At 49.7% G+C, this 21,945-nt stretch overlaps 3 protein-coding genes across 9 annotated transcripts; 2 read left to right on the top strand and 1 right to left on the bottom strand.

Annotated features, from left to right (window-relative positions):
* The first annotated feature begins 933 nt into the window (after positions 1 to 933).
* Positions 934 to 7,233, top strand: IL2RG (interleukin 2 receptor subunit gamma). Of its 7 annotated transcripts, none has more exons than XM_032255892.1 (9): positions 942 to 961; positions 2,781 to 2,850; positions 3,228 to 3,381; positions 3,590 to 3,774; positions 4,313 to 4,452; positions 5,202 to 5,364; positions 5,917 to 6,013; positions 6,266 to 6,335; positions 6,716 to 7,233. In XM_032255892.1, exons 3-9 carry the CDS (start codon positions 3,245 to 3,247, stop codon positions 6,899 to 6,901), a joined length of 978 nt encoding a protein of 325 aa, XP_032111783.1. In that variant the 5' UTR covers positions 942 to 961; positions 2,781 to 2,850; positions 3,228 to 3,244; the 3' UTR covers positions 6,902 to 7,233. The 7 variants fall into 7 exon arrangements, with proteins under 7 accessions (XP_032111784.1, XP_032111783.1, XP_032111780.1 ...); XM_032255889.1 differs by lacking the exon at positions 942 to 961 and adding an exon at positions 1,868 to 2,055 and having other exon boundaries at positions 2,781 to 2,874; XM_032255890.1 differs by lacking the exon at positions 942 to 961 and adding an exon at positions 1,870 to 2,055.
* A 458-nt stretch (positions 7,234 to 7,691) lies between these two features.
* Positions 7,692 to 10,938, top strand: CUNHXorf65 (chromosome unknown CXorf65 homolog). Its single transcript, XM_032255881.1, has 6 exons — positions 7,692 to 8,093; positions 8,199 to 8,285; positions 8,488 to 8,625; positions 9,776 to 9,844; positions 10,508 to 10,614; positions 10,799 to 10,938. The coding sequence occupies exons 1-6, from the start codon at positions 8,069 to 8,071 to the stop codon at positions 10,919 to 10,921; spliced, it is 549 nt and encodes a 182-aa protein (XP_032111772.1). The 5' UTR covers positions 7,692 to 8,068; the 3' UTR covers positions 10,922 to 10,938.
* A 429-nt stretch (positions 10,939 to 11,367) lies between these two features.
* Positions 11,368 to 18,989, bottom strand: FOXO4 (forkhead box O4). The gene is made up of 3 exons (XM_032255880.1): positions 17,860 to 18,989; positions 13,143 to 14,199; positions 11,368 to 12,809 (listed from the first exon to the last, which is right to left on the bottom strand). Exons 1-3 carry the CDS (start codon positions 18,310 to 18,312, stop codon positions 12,802 to 12,804), a joined length of 1,518 nt encoding a protein of 505 aa, XP_032111771.1. The 5' UTR covers positions 18,313 to 18,989; the 3' UTR covers positions 11,368 to 12,801.
* Positions 18,990 to 21,945: the final 2,956 nt, after the last annotated feature.

The raw sequence follows: 21,945 nt of genomic DNA, 5'->3' as shown, positions 1-21,945 counted from the left end.
GCTGGGACTACAGGCACACGCCACCACGCCCAGCTAATTTTTATTTTTATTTTTTTGTATTTTAGTAGAGACCGGGTTTCACCATGGCCAGGATGGTCTCCATCTCCTGACCTCATGATCTGCCCGCCTCAGCCTCCCAAAGTGTTGGGATTACAGGCGTGAGCCACTGCGCCTGGCCCCAATTTTGGCTATTCTAACAGGTGTGTAACCCTGAAGGATTTTTTTTTTTTTTTTTTTTTTTTGAGACAGAGTCTTGGTCTGTCACTCTGGCTGGAGGGCATTGTGCAGTCTCAGTTCACTGCAACCTCTAACTCCTGGGTTCTAGTGATTCTTGTGCCTCAGCCACCTGAGTAGGTGGGACTGCAGGTGAGTGCCACCAAATGCAGCTAATTTTTGTATTTTTAGTAGGATGGGGTTTCGCCCTATGAAGGATTTTACCCCACAGAAAGTTAGGAAGAGCCTCATTCCAGAAAAAGTAAATGCGCATGAGATATCCAATGTGGCTGGAATTGATTGTTGGAGCTTGGACTTTATTCTGAAGGCCATGAGTAGCTTTTGAAGACTTTTAAGTTGGAGAATGTCCCCTGTAGTGGGTTGAATGTGGCCTCCAAAAAGATATGTTCACTTGGAACCTGTGGATGTCACCTTCTTTGACAAAAGGCTTTTAGCAGCTGTAATTAAGGTAAGGCTCTCTAGGAGAGAACATCCTGGATTAGAGTGGGCCATAAGTTCAATGACAGGTGTCTTTGTAAGAGGAGAGAAGGATAAAGGAGATGCAGAGAAGAAGAGGTAATGCAAAGATGGAGGCAGAGACTGGAATGATATGTATACAAGCCAAGGAGCACCAAGGAATATCAGCAGCCGCTAGAAGCTAGAAAAGAGGCATGGAACTTCTTCCTCAGCACCTCCAGAAGGAACCAACACTGGCCACACTGATTTCAGACTTCTGGGCTCCAGAACTGTGAGAGAATAAATTTCTTTTTTTTTTTGAGATGGAGTCTCACTCTGTTGCCCAGGCTAGAGTGCAGTGGCACAATTTTGGCTCACTGCAACCTCCGCCTCCCAGATTTAAGCGATTCTCATGTCTCAGCCTCCCGAGTAGCTGGGATTACAGGCATGCACCACTACTGCCTGGCTAATATTTGTATTTTTAGTAGAGATGAGGTTTCACCAGGTTGGCCAGGCTGGTCTTGAACTCCTGGCCTCAAGCAGTCTGCCCTCCTTGGCCTCCCAAAGTGCTGGGATTACAGGCGTGAGCCACCACGCCCAGCCAAGAGTATAAATTTCTGTTGATTTAAGCCACTCAGTTTGGAGATAACTTATGGCAGCCCTGGCAAACTAATATATCCTAGGCCTTATAGTCCAGTTTTCCTGAGACTCCTAGGCGAGTGCTCTTTTTCTTTGCTTGATATCCTACCCCATTTTCTGTCTGATAAAATTATGCTTGTTCTTTAAGATGCCACTGTAAATAGCACCGCTTCAGCACGGACTTCACTAAGTTACTCCCCTCTCTATCTTGGTAAATTTAGTTACTTCCTCTTCTGTACGCACATACTTTGTAGTATCTCTACATTTATGCTATAGGACTTGTTACCCTAATTGTATTACTTGTTTATGTCTTCCCCACTTTTCTATGAGCATCTAGAAATATGAGGATGTCTTGTTGGTCTATTTCCAGAACATAAGCACAGTGCCTTGCACGTGTTAAAAACTTAATAAGTGTTTCCTGAATAAATAGTTTCTGTAAGTAGTTTCTCCAATCAGCTCTGAGTTTTGGGGGAAGGTAAATCTGGCAACAGGATGAAGAATGGATTAGAAAGCAGAGGGCCTTTAGAAAGGGAGGCCGATTGGTGGAGTCTAGTAGTCATCACTAGAGCTAATGAAAGACTGATTTAGCAGAGTGGCTGTGGTAATGGAAAGGAGGAAACTGTTGGGAGAAACACCACAGAAGCAGAGTAGATTATATTCTCTGGGTGGGAGAGAGGGAGAAATTGAAGCTAATTCTTGAGGTTTCAAGTCTGGGTGAATGAGAGGGTGATGATACCATTGACCAAGGTAAGGAAGGCAAGAAGAGAAGCAGAGTTGGGGGAAGATGGGAAGCTTGAAGCTAGGATTGTTGTTCCTCCATTTCTAGAATCTTTTTCTATTATAAGTCACACCTCCTTACCGGTTTCAACAGGGACCCAGCTCAGGCAGCGGCTAAGGGTGGGTATTCTGGTTTGGATTAGATCAGAGGACAGACAGTTGTATATGTGCCCACAGGAGCCAAGACAGTATTTTCCATCCTCCCAAGACAGTACAGCTTTGACAGAGATTTAAGGGTGACTGAGTCAAGGAAGAAGCATAGCATAGGATGGTTGTTGGGGGTAGGGATTCAGAACCTCCATTATAGAAGATAATGATTTAGAGGAGAAGGTGGTTGAGAATGGTGCTAGTGCTAGTGAGCAGATCCTTCCCAGGATCTAGGTAGGCTGAGGATTTTTGACTCTGTGACGCTATTGTATACCCAGCCTTAGTTTCTATTTAACACCTTACAGCAGCACCTAATCTCCCAGATAACTTAGCCTGTGTTACACAGCACACATTTGCCACACCCTCTTTATAGCCCTGGTTTATGAGGTTCTTTCCACCGGAAGCTATGACAGAGGAAATGTGTGGGTGGGGAGGGGTAGTGGGTGAGGGACCCAGGTTCCTGACACAGACAGACGACACCCAGGGAATGAAGAGCAAGCGCCATGTTGAAGCCATTATTACCATTCATATCTCTCTTATTCCTGCAGCTGCCCCTGCTAGGAGTGGGGCTTAACACGACGATTCTGACACCCAATGGGAATGAAGACACCACAGCTGGTGGGAAATCTGGGACTGGAGAGGGTTGGTGAGAAGGGTGGCTGTGGGAAGGGGCCGTACAGAAATCTGGAAACTGCCACTGGCCATTACAATCATGTGGGCAGAATTTAAAAGTAGAGTGGGAACGGAAAGGGGGAGGATTCCCTGCCTCATGCTACTTCTTCTTTGTTTTTCGTTTCTTTTTTTTTTTTTTTTTTTTTTTGAGGCAGGGTCTCACTACGTTGCCCAGGCTGGTCTCAAACTCCTGGCCTCTAGTGATCCTCCTGCCTCGGCCTTTCAAAGCACCAGGATTACAGACATGAGCCACCATGCTCAGCCTCCTTCTGACCATCATTTCTTCTCTTTCCCTCCCTGCCTTCATTTTCTCCCCAATCTAGATTTCTTCCTGACCTCTATGCCCACTGACTCCTTCAGTGTTTCCACTCTGCCCCTCCCAGAAGTTCAGTGTTTTGTGTTCAATGTCGAGTACATGAATTGCACTTGGAACAGCAGCTCTGAGCCCCAGCCTACCAACCTTACTCTGCACTATTGGTATGAGAAGGGAAAAGGGGGGAGGGGAGGAACAAGAGGTGGGTTGGATCAGAGACCAAGAAAGAGGGTAGCAAGTCTCCCAGGTGCCCCACTGTTTTCTCCTGGGTAAGTCATAAGTCAGTTGAGGGGAGATGAGGCTGGGCTCTGGATATCTGAAGTACCCAGATTGGCCCCAGTGTTCCTCTTCCTTCCAACCCTTCTCCTCTAGGTACAAGAACTCGGATGATGATAAAGTCCAGAAGTGCAGCCACTATCTATTTGCTGAAGAAATCACTTCTGGCTGTCAGCTGCAAAAAAAGGAGATCCACCTCTACCAAACATTTGTTGTTCAGCTCCAGGACCCACGGGAACCCAGGAGACAGGCCACACAGATGCTAAAACTGCAGAATCTGGGTAATTTGGAAAGGGTCAACAGACCAGGGCTACTGTGGGGCATTGGAGTCTATGGAGTAGTGTTCTTTTATCATAGGGATACAGGGGGCCGGGTGCGGTGGCTCACGCCTGTAATCCCAGCACTTTGGGAGGCCGAGGCAGGCAGATCGCGAGGACAAGAGTTCAAGGCCAGACTGGCCAACATGGTGAAACCCTGTCTCTACCAAAAAATACAAAAATTAGCTGGACGTGGTGGCTTGTGCCTGTCATCCCAGCTACTTGGGAGGCTGAGGTAGGAGAATTGATTGAACTGGGACCCAGGAGGCAGAGGTTGCAGTGAGCCGAGGTCACGACACTGCACTACAGCCTGTGCTACAGATCGAGACTTCATCTCAAAATAAATAAATAAATAAATAAAAAGAAAAAAATAAGAGTATGTGGGCAGAAAAGTGGAGGTAGGGGATCGGGATGGAAAGGGAGGAGGTATTAGAGGCACTACCTTCAGCATCCTGACTTGTCTAGGGCAGGGGAATGACCATATACGCACACATATCTCCAGTGATCCCCTGGGCTCCAGAGAACCTAACACTTCGCAAACTGAGTGAATCCCAGCTAGAACTGAACTGGAACAACAGATTCTTGAACCACTGTTTGGAGCACTTGGTGCAGTACCGGACTGACTGGGACCACAGCTGGACTGTGAGTGATTAGGGATGTGAATGTAGCAGCTAAGGCCAAGCAAGTAGGGCTGAAGGATTCAACCAGCCAGATAGGAGGACCTAATTATCAAGCTCCTGTTCTCTGCCTCACAGCTCCTCTGCTTACCCCTTACCCTCCCTCCTCCAACTCCTTTCCCTATCATCACCAGTGAGTTTTCTTTCTTTCTTTCTTTTTTTTTTTTTTTGAGACGGAGCCTCACTCTGTTGCCCAGTCTGGAGTGCAGTGGTGCGATCTCGGCTCACTGCAACCTCTGCCTACCGGGTTCAAGTGATTCTCCTCCTTCAGCCTCCCGAGTAGCTGGGGCTATGAGCATGTACCACCACAGCTGGCTAATTTTTGTATTTTTAGTAGAGACTGTGTTTTGCCATATTGGCCAGGCTGGTCTCGAACTCCTGACCTCAGGTGATCTGCCCGCCTCGGCCTCCCAAAGTGCTGGGATTACAGGCGTGAGCCACCGTACCTGATACCAATGAGTTTTCATTAGGGATTCCCTACCCATACTCTTCCTGATACCAGATAGACAAGTAAACAAAAGGAAGCCATTAAGGGGATCTGGAGGGGAGGCTTTAGATTCAAGTCAGTGAAGGGAGCAATGTGGCTTGAGTAGTCAAGAGAGAAGAGAGAAACTGGGAAGTAGCAGAGATGATACTGGTGGGTGTTCAGGCGTATATTTTAATTCTCTCTTCTTTCATAGACACCCACTTTCCCTTATCCTCTTTCTCCTCAAGGAACAATCAGTAGGTCACAGTCATAGCTTCTCCCTGCCTAGTGTGGATGGGCAGAAACGCTACACGTTTCGTGTTCGGAGCCGCTTTAACCCACTCTGTGGAAGTACTCAGCATTGGAGTGAATGGAGCCACCTGATCCACTGGGGTAGCAACACTTCAAAGGGTAAAATGGGGCCCACATGACCCCGATCCATAAGCCCAACACCCCAGCCTTTCTAACACCACTGTCTTTTGCTCCACTTCCCTATCATTAAAGCCCCCAAACTTGGTGCCTCATGTCCCCACACTGTCCAACCCCAACCTCTAGAAATTAAGGTTTTTCTGTGTAGAGTTGGGTTAGTGTGTTGTTAGAGTAGGGGGTGGTATGAGAAGGAGGCTGAGGGGTATTCAAGGGGGCTATAGAATGTATAGGATTTCCCTGAAGCATTCCTAGAGAGCCTGCAAGGTTGAAGATGGCTTTGGAACCAGCTGGATCTAGACTCCGCCGCATACTACCTCTTTGGCCTTGGGCACATCACTAAACTCTTTGATTCTGTTTCCTGAGATGTGAGATGGAGATAATAAGTGTTCCTGCCTCACAGGAGCTGTTGTGAGGATTAAACAGAGAGTATGTCTTTAGAGCAGTGCCTGGCACCAAGTTGGGGCTCCACAAAGGTTGGCATGTAGTACGGGCACAACAAATATAAGGTCCACTTTGCTTTTCTTGTTTCTATAGAGAATCCTTTCCTGTTTGCATTGGAAGCTGTGGTTATCTCTGTTGGCTCCATGGGATTGATTATCAGCCTTCTCTGTGTGTATTTCTGGCTGGAACGGTGAGATTTGGAGAAGCCCAGAAAAATGAGGGAGGCGGTGGCTGAGAATAGCAGAGGAGGGTTTTGCAGGGTCTCTAGGAGTAAAGGACAGGACAGTAAGAAATGAGAGATTAGCCAAGAGGGTTTGGTGATGGAAGGAAGCCACAGGCACAGAGAACACAGGATCACTTTATTTCATATGGGACAACTGGGAGAAGGGTGATAAAAGAGCTTTAACCTATGTGCTCCTGCTCCCTCTTTCTCCTCTGTCAGGACAATGCCCCGAATTCCCACCCTGAAGAACCTAGAAGATCTTGTTACTGAATACCACGGGAACTTTTCGGTAAGAACGCCGTCATAAGCATGCTGCAGTCTATCAACTGCCAACTGCCTGCCAGCAAGACAGACAAAGTGTGGGGGTGGGGGCAGAGAGAAGAAGGAAGGAGGCCCTGCACTAACTGTCAGGATGTGGCCGACCAAATGGGGGAGAGACACACACTGTCTCTCTATACACACTATACAGAGAGAGACACACGCTGAAGTGCAGATTATAGATTGAGTGAGGCAGATGGAAACAGGAGTACTAGGGGCCCAGGAGTCTGTGTTTCCCTTCTGTAATCAATTACAGTGGTTGCAGACATCACAAGCACTCCTTTGGCACAGAGCTTGGTCTTTTATTTCCTGCCCCTAATTGACCCCTGACCTGGACATATCTGTCTTTAGGCCTGGAGTGGTGTGTCTAAGGGACTGGCTGAGAGTCTGCAGCCAGACTACAGTGAACGACTCTGCCTCGTCAGTGAGATTCCCCCAAAAGGAGGGGCTCTAGGGGAGGGAGCTGGGGCCTCCCCATGCAACCAGCATAGCCCCTACTGGGCCCCACCAAGTTACACCCTGAAGCCTGAAACCTGAACCCCAATCCTCTGACAGAAGAACCCCAGGGTCCTGTAGCCCTAAGTGGAACTAACTTCCGTTCATTTAACCCATCTGCGTCCCATGCTCATCTCGCCTCCCTGTGGCTGATTTGGAATTTTGTGCCCCCATGTAAGCGCCCCCGCATTTGGTATCCCCCACTTGAGAATTGTCCTTTTGCCCTGTACATGTTTTTCATCTCCCCCAGTCTGACCCTTCCTTTTTGCAGGATTCTTCCTCCCTCCCTCTTTCCCTCCCTTCCTCTTTCCATCTACCCTCCGATTGTTCTTGAACCAATGAGAAATAAAGTTTCTGTTGATAATCGTCAAAAATGTCTGTCATGGGGGTGGGGAGCAGGGAAACATGGGATGCAATGAGGGTGGGAGGGGAATAAATAGAAGTAGTACATTCATGCTGTGGAAGCAGGAGTGTTACCAATTTGCTAGAAAAAGAGTACCATTCTGGAAACTGACTTTTTTCCAGGTGTCCTGCACTCATTCCAGGGTTTAGAGTTAGACTTACAATGCACTGGGTGAGGCGGCTCATGCTATAATCCCAGCACTTTGGGAGGCTGAGGCAGGTGGATAATGAGGTCAGGAGATCGAGACCAGCCTGGCCAACATGGTGAAACCCTGTTTCTACTAAAAATACAAAAATTAGCTGGGAGTGGTGGTGTGTGCCTATAATCCCAGCTACATGGGAGGCTGAGGCAGGAGAATCGCTTGAACCTAGGAGGCAGAGGTTGCAGTGAGCCAAGATTGAGCCACTGCACTCCAGCCTGAGTGACAGAGGGAGACTCTGTCTGAAAAAAACAAACAAAAAAAAAGAGTTAGACTTACCATATTTACCATGTTTCGCCCACTTTCCAACTAATATTTTACATACCCCACCCAAGTTTTTCTCTCCTTATCCTTACTCTACTTTTTGGCCACACCTGCCACTTCTGACCTCATAATCCCTCAACTGCAGCCTCAGGCCCCACCCCTGGGGATGCTGGTTATCCACAACTACCAACAGCTCTCTCCTGGCTGCCCAGCCTGGGCATCCTCAGCCTATGAAATCCATCTGCCTCTCCAGTCCACCAATCCTATAGGCCTATTTGCCCCACACAAGGCCTCTAGAACACCATCCTTCTGCATGACTCATCAGTGAGGCGATCTTGAGGGCATGTTCATCTACATCAAACATGGAGGTGAGGGGCCACACAGAACTAGAGTCTGTGGATGGGGGTGGAGGGATCTGAGGGCAGTGGAGATCACAGAAATGGGCCCACGTGTCCCATTCCATCTCTTCTCAGATAATCAGCAGTTTCTGGTCAATACCAACTGCTCTGTCACCGTGATGCTGTACTACATCCGCAAAAAACTACAGTTGCCTAAAACAAGTGAGGAGATTGGGGAGAAGACTAATGGCCAAAGGTCAGAAGTAGCTGGGTTGTCTCTAATCCCCAAGCCCTCCTCCTGGCAAGAAGGGAGTTCCTCATATCCTTACAGCTTCCTCCAAACCATTCTGTATAGGATCACTGGCCCCTTTTACTCCCACTCTCTTTCCTTAGCTGCCCCAATTACCCTGTGGTCTCCCTCCAGGCTCCATCGATTTGTGTGATGAAGCAGGGACGATGAAGATGCTTTTCCAGATGAAGCCCAACCATACAGACTATGGCAGCAAATACCTTACAGCTCGAAGCACCTACTATGTTTGTAAGGTGGAGCGTGGGCCACCAGGTAGAGTCTTGGGAGTGCTCCCCAGAAATAGAACAAGGCCTTCAAGATAGATTATAAACCTTATCTTTAAAACAGGGCATCCAAGGCTGGGCACAGTGACTCATGCCTGTAATCTCAGCACTTTGAGAGGCCAAGGTGTGAGGATCGATAGAGGGCAGGAGTTTGAGACCAGCCTGGGCAACATAATGAGACCCTGCCTCCAAAACAAAAACAAAACCAAAAACAACCAAAACCAAATTAAAACAAAAAAGGAACACCCTCAACCAGATCCAAACTGACCATCTCTAGTCAGCCTAAGGAAGGGCACTGCCTCTGTAACAATAGATTAGGCTCACACATACGCTTCCCTAGGTCCATACCTAAGGGGAAGAAATAAGATCCACCAGCTCAAGGTAGTTTTTATTTTATTTTATTTTATTTATTTTTTTTTTTTTGAGAAGAAGTTTTGCTCTTGTCGCCCAGGCTGGAGTGCAATGGTGCAATCTTGGCTCACTGCAACCTCTGCCTCCCAGGTTCAAGTGATTCTCCTGCCTCAGCCTCCCGAGTAGCTGGGACTACAGGCGCGCGCCACCACGCTCTACTAATTTTTTGTATTTTTAGTTGAGACGGGGTTTCACCATGTTGGCCAGGCTGGTCTTGAACTCCTGACCGCAGGGGATCCACCCACCTCGGCCTTCCAAAGTGCTGGGATTACAGGCATGAGCCACTGTGCCTGGCAAAGTAGTCTATTTATTTACTTAATTTATTTATGATGGAATCTCTCTCTGTTGCCCAGGCTGAAGTGCAGTGGTTTGATCTTGGCTCACTGCAACCTCTGCCTCCTGGATTCAAGCAATTCTCCTGCCTCAGCCTCCCGAGGAGCTGGGATTACAGGCACCCACCACCATGCCCGGATAATTTTTTCTTTTTTTTGTATTTTTGGTAGAGATGGGGTTTTACCATGTTGGCCAGGCTGGTCTCAAACTCCTGACCTCAAGTAATCTGCCCACCTTGGCCTCCCAAAATGCTGGGATTACTGGCGTAAACCACCACACCCAGCAGGTAGTCTTTAGTGTTGGGTCCTGGAATCTTGGGCTTCAGGAGGGTGAAGACTGGATGACAAGGGCTGGAGATAGCACATGGCTATATTCATACACGGCTATATTCACAGGAACCAGGATGGAGGCTGCTTACAAAGGTTTTGTGCCTCTCCTCAAGAATCCGGAGCCTCTGCTGCTTGGTAAGAAGCGAGATGGGGGAGGGAAGAATACGAAAGGTACAGTATATAGCTGTGTGATGGAGAATGTAAGGTGGGACTAATGTGATATGGTAGGTCAGATGATAGGAGCCTAGGAAAAGGGGGGCAGGGTCCAGGTCCATGTTAGGAGGGATGTTTAGCTCACACCAGGCGTAATGTGCGTGTGTTACTCCCTGCTTCTCCCATTTCTTCTTCTTCTTTTTTTAATTGAGACAGGGTTTTGCTCTTGTTGCCCAGGCTGGAGTGCACTGCAACCTCCACCTCCTGGGTTCAAGTGATTCTCCTGCCTCAGCCTCTGGAGTGGCTGGGACTACAGGTGCCCGCCACCACTCCCAGATAATTTTGTATTTTTAGTAGAGATGGGGTTTCTCCATGCTGGTCAGGCTGATCTGGAACACCTGACCTCAGGTGATTCACCCGCCTTGGCCTCCCAAAGTGCTGGGATTACAGGCGTGAGGCACCGCGCCCAGCTCTGCTTTCTCTATTTCTTGGCCATCTTCTCTGCATATCTTCCTATCACTATCCCATCATTTCCATCTTAGGCCAGGTGGGTCTCCAGCTGATGATACGAACAATGGATGGGAGCATCAGAAAGGGTAAGGTCTCTAGTTCTCAGAGGTGCAGGTGCCTTTTCCTTGTTTTTAGTTGCACTGCGCGCACAATGTGACGCCCTGGAGAGGAGCCGACTTGAGAGGCTTAGACTGCTAGAAGCCAAGAAGGTCGTTACAATTGAACCCTCTGCAATTGTCCCGGTAAGACTCACCAAATGTGGTCTGCCCTAGCACCCTGCTCTCCCCACCGCCAACCAAATGTTCCTCCATCCCAGCCCTCTGAGATGAATTTCCTGCCTCCAATTTCTTTTTTCCTTCCTTTGGCCCTGGGTTGTAGAAACTTTCGCTACAGGGGCCTATTTGTTTACTTACTTTCTTTTTCTAGTCCAAGCTATCAGGACGAGATGAAAAGAAGTCCACTCGCAAGTCTCTGGCTTCTAAGAGCAAAGTAGATTTCAGGAAGGATAAACGTCGTCCACCCACTAAACTCACCAAGCAAAAGAAGTAATACAAGGTGTAAAATTACTGGAATTTAGTGTGAAATTTCTGTTTCTAGAAATACTTCTCCCAATATCTGCACTAAGGCTTGAGTACGTAAGCCCCAGGCACTGAGGAGGCTCTGAGGGTGGATGGGAATGGCAGGAGAGGGCTGGGGCAAGCACATGGGTGGGGGTGAGGAAGGCTGTGAAGTCTAGTACAATGAGCCTTTGAGGGAAGGAGTAGGGGGTGGGGTCTTCTCAAACCAGACTACCTCCCCTAGGGAGGCCTATCTCACAGTCCGCCTACTCCTGCAGGGGTTAGGTGTCCCTCCCCCCCCACACTCCACCACTTCCCTGGGCTGAAATTCCCCCACCCTCCACGTCTCTGCCTCTGGGCAGTTTCTTCCTCCAGCCCTTTGCCTTTCCCCCTCCCTCTCCCTTATTCAAGGGGAGCGGCAAGACAGCAGAAACAAGAGCTGGTTATAGGCATTTATTGAATTTATTCATTTATTGATTTGACACACTTCCCCACTCCAATCTAGCACATGATACAATCTGGGTAGGCCAGGCACTGACACAGGAAATGATGGGAACCCACAGCAGGGGTGGGGGAGGGGATGATGCAAAGGGTACTGGGGGAAGGGCTGCTTTGGGGGCTGGGGTGGAGAAGGAGCCCCAGATGGCCTCACTGGCAGGTGCTAGTAAACCTGATCCACATTGCCCACTATCCCTGCTCATTTCCCAGACCCTCAGCCAAGCTCCCCCCCTTCCCTTCCCTGTTTCTCCCCTCCCGCTGCCTGCCGCCACACACTTCCACATAACCCCTGCCGTCAGGGAAGGGGAAGAAGGGCAGGGACAGCTGTCAGGGGCCCAGAACAGGGAGGTCTCTGTACCTAACTTTGCCATCCTAAATCCTTCCCTTCTTCTCTTCTCTCCCCTCCCATTCCCTTCCCTGGCCCCAAGCTAATTCCAGGCCTTCAGTGTGCTCTCCCACCGTAGTACTAACCCATGCTGGATCATAGAAGAGTGTAGCTGCACCCCCAACACCACACACTCCCAGGCACAAGTTGAAGGAATGAGGGGAGCTGGCTTAGCTTTTTTCTTAGGGAAACTCCAACCTATTTCTGCATAGACCTTTCTCTATACCTGGTCCAACTGGGAGCTCTTCCCTGTGCTCATGATTACTCCCCACCTCTCCCCCACTTCCCTGTGCTCTCCTAGTATTTACTATCTGTAGTGTATCATGTCACTATCACAAAGCCTTCAGAAAGAAAAAAAGCATTCTGCCCACTGCTAGCACCCTGCCACGGTTAAAAAAAATCTTTATATTTGTTTTCATATTTCTTTAAAAGTTTATAAAAAGCCTTTCTGTTATCTGCAGCCTTCTAAGGGTGATTTGGCCTGGTGAGCCACTCCAGTGCTCAGATCTTAGCCCTTCCAGATCCTCTAAACCCCCCACCCACCCCACACCACTGGCCTAAGGAGCCACTGCATAGAAATCCCAGGCTCCAGCTAGCCTGGCTCAGCTCAGATAAGACTCTCTACAAAAAATCCTGCTCCCAAAGGCAGGGGTAAGGCCACTGGTGACTTCACATTTCCAATAGCATTGATCATCTCACTAGAAAGCCTAGGGGGAACAGCTGAGGATAGCTCCTGAGAGGGGGCCTTACCCCCTAATTGGCACAGTGAGAAAAACCCTCTCCCCTTTCCCCTCCCATCTCCCTCCCCACATCATCCCCAGATGGGGCAGTTTTATCTTTATAATTTCCTCAGCACCTGCGTGTGACCAGACCCCATCCTAGCTCTAAAGCAGGGTCCCAAATTCCTGGGGAGGGCTCAAGGGTATAGAATGGATATGGACACGCCTGGCTCCACCTCTGAAGCAGGGGACAAAGCTTCCAGCCATGACTCAGGGATCTGTGGGAAAAAGAAACAGAGAACAAGTTAAGAGGCTCATCTGGGACCTGCTAACTTTCTACCATCCAGATGCCCACCAAAGAAGATGGTGGCACCTCCCCTGCTTCCACACACACTTTTCTGTGCTACCTTACAGGGATGGGCACAGCTGAGGGGCCTGGAGGTCCCATCCGGAAACTATGCTACTCTAATATGACATCCTCCCTCCAGTTCCCTAGGAGCTCTGGCTACCACTTGTCCTAAATCTCCCTTTCACCCAGATGAGGGGACTAGCTGGGCACCTAGGAGTGGACATAGGCTATGAGGTGCTGTGGTGATTAGGGGGTACTGTACCTGGCTCAAAGTTGAAGTCCAGTCCCTCGCCCCCATCCATGAGGTCACTGATGATGTTATCCATGTCACACTCCAGGTTCTCCATATACATGTCAAGATCTAGATCCTGAGGCATTCTGTCTGGGCTTGCAGCTTCAGTAGAGGGTGTGAGCACAGGAGTCCCCAGAGCCTTGGGGATAGGGGCACTTGCCATGACTGGAGGCGGTGCTATCATAGAAAGGTTGGGAGCCAGACTGCTGGGGCCTGGAGCCTCTAGGGGCTTGGGACACAGGCCAACGCCCGTGGCCATCTTACTGGAGGAAGGAAGCCCCCCCAGCAACAGAAGTGTTGGAGCCTGGGACAGAATGGGATCTACCTGGGTCATGAGGACATCAGCAGGGGGTGGTGGTGTATCAGAGGTGAGCAGGGCCTCCAGAGCCTGGGAGCTGGAGAAGCACCCTTCTCCTGCTGACAGGGACCCCTCTGCTGGGCTGAAGAGGGAGCTGCTGTAGGTGTGTAAGGGCCCGGTAACCCCAGGATGCTGCAAAGAGAAGCCAGAGAGACCACTCCGAGAGAGCAGGGAATGGGAAGAGGTGAGATTGAGCCCATCTAACAGCTCTAGACCTTCATTGAGGGTGGGAGGGACACTCCCTGCATAGCTGCTGACTGAAGCTGGTATTTCCTCTGCCAGCACCTCAGACTCTGGCCTCAAGGGGGACAGCCGGGTGCTGACAGTGCTGGCATTTGAACTGCTTCGTGGACGGAAGGCGGTCCACATATCGGCTTCCTCACGGTTTCGAGAGCAAGGGCTGCCTGACCACTTGGCAAAGTGGCCAGCAGGGCTCGCTGGAGTGGCACCTTCAGGTGGAGCTGGCAGCACGGGTGCTTTCTTCTTGGAGGCTTTACTGCGGCCCCGGAGCAGCTTGCTGCTGCTATCCATGGAAGCGGCCCGGCGGCGGGGGGCTTTGCCGCTCTTGCCTCCCTCGGGGTTCAGCATCCACCAAGAGCTTTTGCCAGTGGCCTCGTTATGAACCTTGATGAACTTGCTGTGCAGGGACAGGTTGTGGCGGATCGAGTTCTGGAGGGGACAGAGACGGGAGGAAAGGGGCATGAGGTGTGTGTAGGGGAGGTCAGCAGCCAGCAGTCTAGTCTAAGAGGATGCTGGTCCCCGTTAATCTAGGGGTTAGGATTTGGTGCCACCACAGCAGCGGGGTTCATTTCGGGGATTCACTTCCCAGGTCATTAAAGTTTAAGAAAAACTTGAAATGATTTCCAAAAAAAGAGAGAAAAAGATAAAAGGTAAAAAGATGCTGGGACACAGCAGGGGCATTCCTGGAGACTCAAAGAAAGTTGAATCCAGGAGGGAAAACTGGTAGAAGTAGGGATGGGGGTGGGGTGTGAGGGGAGACCACACACATTTCCCGCTCCGAGACAAGCTGCACAGCCTCTGCTCCAGACTTCTCTGCACAGGCGGTAGGAGATAATGTGTAATAGCCCACTGCAGAGGGCACAGGGGTGCCCACCCTGGAAAAGTTCCTGGCACTGTGCTCCCCCAGGGCTCGGTGTGTGTTTTGCAGGGGTACCTGGGGCTGGTGGGCATCGTGGAGATGTACCCCTCACCTGGCAAGAACTAGGTTCAAGTGGGAAATAGCATTCCACCTCTTTCCTTGAGGGCAGGTTTGGGTGGAGTTTACGGGATAGTGGTACAGCACCAGCCCAGGATGGACCCGCACTGCCCAGAGCCGGTTCTCAGAATAGGCTGAAGGGCTGGAATCTCAGCACAGCAGGTGCTCCATTCCCCACAGAGCATTTGGGCCACCCAGCTCTCTGCAGAATTTAAAGATTCCTTCCCCCCCCCCCCCCCCCCTCCCTGAATCCCAACCTTATTTCTTCTAATCCACAACACACACCCTCAACTACATTCAGTTCAGGTTCGGGCTTCTTGCTGCGCCTCAAAAACGTGAGGTGCCTTCTTCCCTTCCCCTCTTTTCCGAGGAGGATCTCCCTTCTCTAAGTTCTACTAGTTCCGTCAAGACCAAGCTTCAGTTCGACCTCTTTCGTAAAGCGGCTGCCTGACTTTCGCAGCCAAATTTCTAGTATAGTATTTTTAAAATCTGCGCCACACAATTTTACCCAATTTATATTGTGTGGTTTATGGTTTCATGTAATTCTTCTCATTGCGCGTTAAGTGCCAAGTGTAATGTCCGCCAGTCCCACATCCCCCAACAGAGCCCTCCCAGAGCATCAAGCTCACAGCGCATACTCAATACCTACTCAAGCTCACAGTACATAATCAATATTTGTACCTGATTGGTGGGTGGCCCCTGGGTTGACCGTGGTGAGGCTCCCTTTGAGGCTCTGCCAGCTCTTCAGTGCCTTGGGTATTGGAAGCTGTTTCCCTTCCTCCCTAACTGGTGACAGCCTATCTGGGAAACGTTGCTTTCCAGTGGCCCGGGGAGCTGAGATTGGTAGCTTCTTCAGCACCCAGTGCAGCTTATATTTACTGATTGCCGAGGGGCAGGCTAGTTACACTAGGGGTTTGGCCCTCCCCTGGCCACCCCCCCTTTCCAAAACCTGCCTCCTTTTCCCTACCTCCTTCCCAGTGCCTTTCTCCCATTTCTTAGGAATTTGTGCATAAACTCTTCAACCTTGGGGGCATTTGACCTCCCACATGGAGTTCTTTAGTTTAGAAACTCTGAAGGAACCCAGAAGTGCTTGGAGCAACTAGGAGGCTGAGGCCATGGGTCAGTCAGAAACTACTCGTTTCTCTGGTGCTTTTAAGATAAGGAGACCCTTTGCCTGGGGAATGATGATTCTTGTTCTAGGACTCTTTAGCCAAAGAACTCCTTGTGTTCCTGGACCCTGATGTAATGGCATTTCAACAGTGCTGATGTTCCTAACTCCTTGAAGGAGTGGCACTCGTCCAACCAGCCTCACCTTGTAGTAACTAAGGACCACAATGACCATGACCTGGCACTATGATTTCTCCTCTTTTCATCCTCTAATTCTGGATCCACTTGAGAAGGCCCATTCCTTTCCCTACTACTTAATAGCTACAAGGCCCATTTGTCTCCTCTTCTTTAGGCCTTGGAACTAGCCAGTGGTACACAGCCTCTTAATTGGAGAGGTTAGTTTCCTAAAAGCCCGAAACTCTTACATGTTGGAGGGTGGTGTGGGGTGGGGGTGGGGGTGGGGTGACTGCTAATTGCTTCCCAAGCCACCTAGCCTAAACTTTCTTGTTCTAAGTGAGTGCCGCCCCCTGGTGGGGTGGGAATAACCTTGGCATATCATCAGGGAGGCCAGTTCAGGCAGGAGACTTCCCGAAAGAGAGGGGTGGGGGGCCTCGAAATCCCAGGCTCAGCCTGATTTGATTTTGCCATCATTCCAATGACAGCAAGCATGCTCTTAGATAATATGATTTATAGTTAGACCTGAGTTCAAGTCCTCACCCTGCTGTTATTAGGTGAGTTTCCTAACCTCTCAGTACCTAGTTTCCTAATGTGTGAAATGTGGAATCTCAAAATTGTTGTGAAGATTAATAAAAATTTAAAAACTACTTTGCAAAGTCTAAAGCCCCACATAAGTGTAGATAATACTCCCACAATATAAGTAACAACTTGTTATTGTCTCTACCCTGGAAAATGAACCTAAGGGAAAAGAAAAACAGCTGTGTAGGCTGGGTCCAAGGAGGGGAGCTCTTTATGAGCTGAGACTGTGGCATGGCAGTCTACCCAGAAATAGTGCTAAGGGTCTCAGTCAGCTGTCCCATCTTCTGCTCTGCCCAGCCCCTAGGGATAGTGCGGATTGATCACTCAATCTCCTAGAACTAGGGGATGTTCCTCTGCTCATCCAACCCTCTGTACTTGATTGTATGCTGACCTCATCACCTACAGAGGTACAAGCCAGCAGTAAGGCTTGAGGCTCCCCAATTTTGTGATTAGAGCCCCATATTTCTCAGGACAAGTTTTTCACAGTCTCTTTTGAGATCTTTCCTCACAGTTTCTTCATGGAAGGCCAAGGGAACTCCCAATCTTGTGCTCTAAAGTCAGAGCCCTACCTCCTTCTTCATGACTAATATTCCCTAACAGTGAAGGAACACTTCCCCCCAAAACTTGGATAGCCCCTTACAAGGGAGAGTTTCTTGGCAGCACAAGGTAAACTGAGACAGGTAGCAGCTCACAGTCCTTTTTCTTCTTAGTGCATAAGACCAGCTACCTTTCCCCATGAATATTATTGTTTTTACTTTTGCCACTGCACTCCCTCCTCCTGAGTAGAGCAGTGGTAGAACAACAGTACCGCTACACTGAGGTATTGGGAGGCAAGCAGGGAATCCAAGTAATCCCACAGGAATGGGAGAAAAGGTGTTGGGGTGGGAAGTGGGGGAGGAGGCAAGGCTAGGTTTGTGCGGGGAATCCACACAGTTCCCGCTGTACATAGGATAAAGACTTCTCTGTGGGAATAAGTGTTTGGGGCAGCCCAAGCCAAAGTGCTGCGAGTGTTCAGCAGTGAGCAGAGAATTCGATTTTCTCCAGGGCAGGGACAGTGTCTTATTCATCTGTGATCCTCCAGCATCAAGCACCGAGTGTGGCATATACTATGTACTAAGTAAATGTTTGTCTAACTGGATATTCAAGGTGGATCTCTGGGCTTCCCAAAGCGGCCCCAGAGTTTAAGTACGGGAGGCTGGGGGTCCAGGGGGTAGATGGTGTTGGGAAGGAGGTAAGAGGGTCATAATTACCTTCCATCCTGCTGAGCTGTTGCTGTCACCCTTGTCCTTGAAGTAGGGCACAGTACGGACCATCCACTCGTAGATCTGGGCGAGTGTCAGTCGCTTCTCTGGGGCGCTTTCAATGGCCTGGCTGATGAGTTCTGCATATGATTGATTTCCCCAGGCATTCCGGCGGGAGCCTCCCTTCCGAGGACCTGTTACAGCCCCCAGGATTCCGGGTTGGGGGCCCCCGGCCGGCTCTGGGAGCCGGGAGGGCAACAGGATCGGCTCTGAGTGCCCCTCCGTGTGTACCTTTTCCCCCAGACCTGGCTCCACCTCGGGCGGCTCGGACGGCTGGGTAGAGAGCTCTGGTCGGGGAAGGGGCCAGGTACAGGAGCGGGGACGGCTCTGGGGTTCGAAGTCGGGATCGAGGTCTATGATCGCGGCAGCCTCTGTGGCTGAATTCTCATTCCCCGGATCCATACGTGGAGTTGGACCTCCCCGGCTCAGAGTTCAGTGAAGCCTGCCACAGTCCCTCACGATGCCTCCCCTCAGGGGGGAAGCACCGAGGGCCAGGAGGCACATTCCTGCCAGTCCTCAGAAAGTCTCGAACTTCCCCCTAGTCCCAGGACTCTAGCCCCAAAGCTGTCCCTTCACACAGTTCTCCAATCCCCTTTCCGACTACAGCCTGCAGCCTCAGCTCTTTCTGAGATGCCACCTGTAACCTCTGCCGAGCGAAGACACTTTTTCTGCAACCTCTCACTCAGCTTCCTGCTCTTTTAAACCAGAGGCACGGTATCCCCTCATACATTGCGCTCCCATCACCGAACGTCTCCTTAGCCGCAGTTCCCTCCCCCTTTTAAGTTGCTGCCCCCCGGACACTCCTACCAAATTGCCTCCTCCCGGATCGCTGCCCTCCCCCACGCCCCGCTCCCCCGCGTCACTTGCCCCTCCCCTGACTCCCCCTTCTCCCGCCTCTTCCCTTCTCGCCACTCTTAATAGGGTCCAGGTCCCCGCTGCTGCGGCCTCCCTTATTCCCGCACCGATTCCCCTATCAACCCCCCCCACCCCCCCCCCCCCCGGGTTTCCCTTTTGTTTTGCTCCAAGCAGCAGCCCCCGCCTGACGTCTCTGTTTACCACTCGCCGGGGCAGCCATCTGCGCACGCGCCTCGGAAGCCAGTCGGGAAACCGAGTTCTTCAGTCGTGCCACCCTGGTCACTCTTGAGGACTACATCTCCCGTCCTGCTTCGCGGCCAGGAGCCCGATACGGCGGCAGGAGAGCGGCGTGGCAGGATATAAGGAGGTGGAACTTTAATTATTAGAAGTCGTCACGGACTCTTTCTTTTCTTAAAAATCGTTTTTCGCCCTTTCCCCCCTTTCCATCGCCTCCCTTGTGAGTCGGGGTCGCCTAGGTGACCAGATTGAGAGATGCTAGCCCTTTCCCTCCTTCATTTAGGAGAGGGCAAAAGGGAAAAAATATTTTTTTCAAGAAGCAGGAGACCGAGAAGCAAGAAGCAAGGAACTGACTAGAAAATAGGATGTATGCACATTGGAGAGTTGGGTAGGGGGCTGTGTAACATAAACAAATGGTTAGCCCATGGTGGTGGTCCTCCCTCCCTCCACTGCCTTCATCCGCCATATGCAGTTCTCACTAACAGTGAGGTCTCACTTATCAATCAGTTTCCTCCGCTGGCTCTTCTGGCCTTCCCTTCAACACTGATATTCTCCAGTTTCACAGCTCCAACGGCTTCACTTCTCATTCAGCAGGTCCCAAACTGAAGTCATTATCTGTTCCTGCACCCATACCCCTATCCTCTGGCTACCCTTATCTCTGAATTTGGCTTTTGATAGTCTTGGTCTACCCAGTCTCCCAAGCTAGACTTACCCATTACCTCTTCATCTCCATAACTTTCTTTTTTTTTGAGGCGGAGTTTCGCTCTTGTTACCCAGGCTGGAGTACAATGGCGCGATCTCGGCTCACCACAACCTCCGTCTCCTGGGTCCAGGCAATTCTCCTGCCTCAGCCTCCTGAGTAGCTGGGATTACAGGCACGTGCCACCATGCCCAGCCAGTGTTTTGTATTTTTAGTAGAGACGGGGTTTTACCATGTTGACCAGGATGGTCTCGATATCTTGACCTCGTGATCCACCCGCCTCGGCCTCCCAAAGTGCTGGGATTACAGGCGTGAGCCACCGCGCCCGGCCCCATCTCCATAACTTTCTACATCCAAATCCCAGTTCAAGACCTTATTTATAACTGTATTTAAACTGTAGGATCAACCAGGTGCAGTTGCTCACTCCTGTAATCCCACCACTTTGGGAGGTGAGGCAGGCAGATCACTTGAGGTCAGGAGTTCAAAACCAGCCTGGCTCACATGGTGAAACCCATCAATGCTAAAAATAGAAAAATTAGCCTGGTGTGGGGCACCCACCTGTATTCCCAGATACTTAGGAGGCTGAGGTAGGAGAGTCGCTTGAACCCAAGAGGTGGAGGTTGAGGTGGAGGTTGCAGTGAGCCAAGATCGTGCCACTGAGCTCCAGCCTGGGTGACAGAATAACACCCTGTCTCAAAAAAAAAAAAAAAGTTGCAGTATCATCTCAATTGGATCTCCTTCCATCGGTCTTTCTTCACTACAGTTCATGTTCAGAGCTGCCGACAAGGTTACCGTTCTAAGAAACATGTCTGGCCGGGTGAGGTGGCTCGTGCCTGTAATCCCAGCACTTTGGGAGGCTGAGGTGGGCGGATCACCTGAGGTCAAGAGTTCAAGACCAGCCTGGCCAACATGGTGAAACCCCATCGCTAATAAATAAATAAATAAATAAATAAACAAATAAGAAAAAAGAAACATGTCTGGAAACTATGGCTAAAATTTATGGAGCCCTTACTATGTGCCAGTCTCTGTGCACATTGCTTTACGAACATTAGTTCATTTACTCCTCAATCATTTACTCCTCAATTCAACCCCATGAGGTAGGTACCACTATTATCCCCATTTTATAGATGAGGACACTAACAATGCTCAGAGACTGACTTGCCCAAGGAGGCAAAACTGGGATTATATTGCTTATATGTGATCATATAACTTTTTTCTTTCTCTTTTCTTTCTCTTTCTTTCTTTCTTTCCTTCTTTCTTTCTTTCTTTCTCTTTCTTTCTTTTCTTTCCTTCTTTCTTTCTTTCTCTTTCTTTCTTTTCTTTCTTCTTTCTCTTTCTTTCTCTCTTTTGTTCTTTCTTTCTCTTTCTCTTTCTTCTCTTTCTTTGTTTCCTTGTTTCCTTGAACTAATCGCACCTAAAGGAGACAGGGTCTTTCTTTTTTGAGACAAGGTCTTGCTCTGTCACTCACGCTGGAATGCAGTGGCGTGATCTTGGCTCACTGCAGCCTTGACCTGCTGCATTCAAGCAATCCTTCTACCTCAGCCTTCAGAGTAGCTGGGACTACAGGCACGTGCCTCCATGCCCGGCTAATTTTTGTATTTTCTGTAGAGACAGGGTTTTGTCATGTTGCTCAGGCTGATCTGGAACTCCTGACCTCAAGTGACCTGCCTGCCTTGGCCTCCCAAAGTGCTGGGATTACAGGCATGAGCCACTACATCTGGCTATAATTTTTGTTTTTTTGATCATATAATTTCCCTGGTTAAATGTTCCTTTTATTTCCCCCATTGCCTGTGTGATAAAGTTCAAATTCCCAAGCAAGGCATGCCGGGCTCCTCAGATTCAGGCCCCTTCATGCTTTTCCTGCACACTAAGTTACAACCAGAGTTTCACACTGTTTCCTGGAAATACCATGCCTTTTTATACCTTTCTTTCTGCATCCTGGGATATCATCCCTCTTGTCATCCCTCTCCACATCTCTTGTTTTGGAAAACTCCTATCAGCCTTTCCTGTCTCCCTTAGGTGCAATTAGTTCTCCTTTTTTTCTGCATTCCTAACCACTTTGTGCAGTCTTATGTTATATAGCACAAACTATATTGTATTGTAATTATTTGTTTACTTTCCTGTCTCTCCCAATAAACTGTGAGCTCCTATTTTTTTTTTTTTTTTTTGAGACAGAGTCTTGCTCTGTTGCCCAGGCTGGAGTGCAATGGCAGGATCTCTGCTCACTGCAACATCTGCCTCCC

This window comes from Sapajus apella, unplaced genomic scaffold (assembly GCF_009761245.1).
Source record: "Sapajus apella isolate SASKATOON/1434 unplaced genomic scaffold, GSC_monkey_1.0 scaffold91, whole genome shotgun sequence".
Taxonomy (NCBI): domain Eukaryota; kingdom Metazoa; phylum Chordata; class Mammalia; order Primates; family Cebidae; genus Sapajus; species Sapajus apella.
The sequence above is the reverse complement of the archived record's forward strand: the minus strand, read 5'-3'. Positions and strand labels throughout refer to the sequence as shown.